This window comes from Frankliniella occidentalis, unplaced genomic scaffold, assembly GCF_000697945.3.
Source record: "Frankliniella occidentalis isolate FOCC.00 unplaced genomic scaffold, Focc_3.1 Scaffold13, whole genome shotgun sequence".
Classification (NCBI taxonomy): Eukaryota; Metazoa; Arthropoda; class Insecta; order Thysanoptera; family Thripidae; genus Frankliniella; species Frankliniella occidentalis.
The window spans coordinates 2116363-2119321 of NW_026267143.1; the positions used below are offsets into that span (position 1 = coordinate 2116363).

Below are 2959 nucleotides of genomic sequence, written 5' to 3' on the forward strand. Positions count from 1 at the left end.
GGAATATTTCAGAGCGGAATTTGTTTGCACCGTAAACTGAACGAACACAGAAAAAATGACGTCCTGGTTTTCATGACGTTTGGAAAAACCATGGCGTTCCTCATGCATTTCTTCCACATCTGGACATCGTGGTTTTTCCAAACCGTTATGAAAACCAGGACGTCTTTTTTATGGACGTCTATAACGGCTTTGGGGCAGAACGGAACGAACTCTTGGACAGGAACGGGTAACGACGGGTTTCTATGCTAATGTAAAATAAGAAGGTACGGAAAGAAGGGCCAACCATGGGCTGTTGCTGCACGAAACGACCTTCCGTTGCCGAAAACACATCTCCATTTTCTCTCCCATAACCTTCGTTCTTCCTCAAAGAACACATTGTCTAAAAATCACCCACTTTTTCAGAAATCCGCCGTACACTAAGAAAAGCTGACGTCAAATCTAACCGTAAAGCTGCAGTGGACCATGCAGCTTTGAACCTAACGGTGAATTTGGACCGTTCACAGTATAAGCTTGGGTTCACTGCATCTTGCGGGAAATTCTTCGTATGCTTTTGGCAGTGCACTCTACCGACCGCACTGTGATGTTACATCGTGTAACTCATGTCTAATTCATTATTTTCTTTGATTTCAGGTCAAGATTTGGTTCCAAAACCACAGGTATAAATGCAAGAGACAAGCCAAGGAGAAGGCTATGGCGGAACAGAACGCACAGAACCAGGTGGGCATCTATTTCGATTGTACAATATGACACTGAGTGCCCCGAGGGAAGAGGCAGTAGGTACGCACATACAGCTTCTCTTTTCTCACTAAAACAAAAGAGAGAAAAAAATCTGTCAATTTCTGCTTATTTTCTCAGGGCCATAATTTTGTTATTCTTTTCATTTTGCTCAAAAAATAATTTGGACATATTCCATTTCTTTTTCTAATCATTTAAACTCTTTACTATTGCATTGCACGCAAAACTACGTCCATTTTCTTTTTCTTGCACTCAATCGTGACAATATTTCGTACATGCCTACTCGATGTGAGGTGTGGTTAGGGGTACAGCTGTTGGTGGTTTTAGGTCTCGATCCGTCAAAGCCACCAATAGCTGATGTCCCCCAGCCGTGGCTCTGGCCCCAGTGTTTGAGGGACTGTCTTGTTCCAGGAGCAGAGTTCACCCAGAAGAGTGGCGGTGCCAGTGCTCGTCAAAGACGGGAAGCCCTGCTCTGAGGGTGGTGGAGGCGGTGGAGCCAACAGGAGTGGCGGTCCGTGTGGCCACAGCCCGGGCCTCGCCCCCAGCCTAGGGCCACATCCTCAGCAGCAGCAGCAACAACAACAACAGCAACAGCAGCAACAGCAACAGCACCAGCACCAGCAGCAGCAACAGCAGCAACAGCAAGCGTGCTCTAGCACAGCAGCACTCCTCAGCAATATGGCATATCAGAGACAGAACTTGCAACACCACCAACAGCAGGCCAATATGTGCCCTTCGTACGAAGTCAAGTACCTACCTCTGCAGGGCAGGGCGTGGTGAGGTGCAGTGGCGTGTGCAGACCCTACCGACAACCCCTCATAAGACCTCCACTGTGCGTGCACCCCAGCGCCTCCTACTAAAAAAAACCGTCCGGGCTAGGAGAAGCTACAAGATCGTACTTAAGCACTTATACTGGCCAATTCAATTGCTTAGTCGTAAGTTGTATTTCTATGTTGTCCTCCAGAGTTATTAATCACTTTCCTACTCGCAATAATTTATTCTTTGGGGATTTTTTTACATAAGTTTGAGTACGTTGATGTGTTTGTTAGTGATGTTGTTTTCTTAATGAGCAGGTACTTACTGTTAGGTTTAAATCAAAATTCCAAAAATGTTGCCTCAATTTTGTCAATGTTCTGGGTTAAAGTATGTGGATTAGGGGGAGAATATCGCATAGCGTCATCTGGAAATTAAGACGATGTAAATTTTGTGTTAGTTTCAAGAGTCTACAAATGTATTCTACGGGTTTATTTTTAATAACATCCGTCCATGAGGGCAGCCATGTTAGGAAAGTTCAATGTTGACTGTCGCTACTTACCAAAGGGAAAATCTGTACTGTATCGGCTAATTTTTGCTTTACATTCGAAAAAATAACTAGGAACGGGTGTCGATACCTCAGAGCGAAAACCGCTCAGTCTACCGAAGCGCTACGACAACCGCTTAGTCTGCCGAGCGGTTTGGACAACCGCTCATTCCGCGGAGCCGCTCCGACAACCGCTCGGTCAGTCGACCCGCCTCAACAACCGCTCAAATGACTTTTTTGACGAAAAAATTTGGATTGCACCATCGAAAAGAGCATGGTCCAATTAGTCGAAATCGGTCAAAACATGAAAAATGTCAAAAAAGTCATTTGAGCGTTTGTTGAGGTGGGTCGGCTGACTGAGCGGTTGTCGAAGCGCCTTCACGGAATGAGCGGTTGTCCAAACCGCTCGGCAGACTAAGCGGTTGTCGTAGCGCTCCGGCAGACTGAGCGGTTTTCGCTCTGAGGTATCGGTGTGCGTTTCGTGTTTTCCTTTTTACCAAAAGACACCTCAATGATCTATGCAAACTCCTGTATCTATTTCGAAGGCAATCTTTAGTGGAGTAGCTACATTATAGAATTCGGCAAATCATTAGCACGCAAAGGATTTGACCCGCTCGGGCATCAAAAATTTCCCTTAGGGAATATTTTATAAGCCTTCAAAATTAATATTGCGCCTTCCGGGGGTCCGGGTAGGCAACCCACCACACACGCCCCCGTTTTCCGCGCTTCCGACGCCCTAGAACGGCCATACTAGGTACACACCCAACCTGGCAGTCAACGTAATCTTCAGAACTCTCCTGATTGGTGAATACAAAAGACATTTTTTCCTACATGCAAATGGAAGTAGTGCGGTTTGTTGAGTTTGAGGCGTTTCATGTCAAAAAGTCAAAATATTTACCAAGCAATATATGGCAATCTTGGCAA

At 45.7% G+C, this 2959-nt stretch overlaps 1 protein-coding gene across 4 annotated transcripts in view; it reads left to right on the top strand.

The window, feature by feature from the left end:
- LOC113202340 (thyroid transcription factor 1-like) overlaps nt 1-2159 on the top strand; it is a 20257-nt gene extending 18098 nt beyond the window's left edge. The window contains exons 4-5 of one of the 4 annotated variants that reach the window (XM_026416522.2): nt 631-717; nt 1147-2159. In XM_026416522.2, coding sequence (XP_026272307.1) covers nt 631-717; nt 1147-1515 — 456 coding nt within the window. In that variant the 3' untranslated portion in view covers nt 1516-2159. The remainder of the gene's footprint in view (nt 1-630; nt 718-1146) is intronic. The other 3 variants (XM_026416520.2, XM_026416519.2, XM_026416521.2) reach the window with 3 other exon arrangements.
- The last annotated feature ends 800 nt before the right edge of the window (nt 2160-2959 follow it).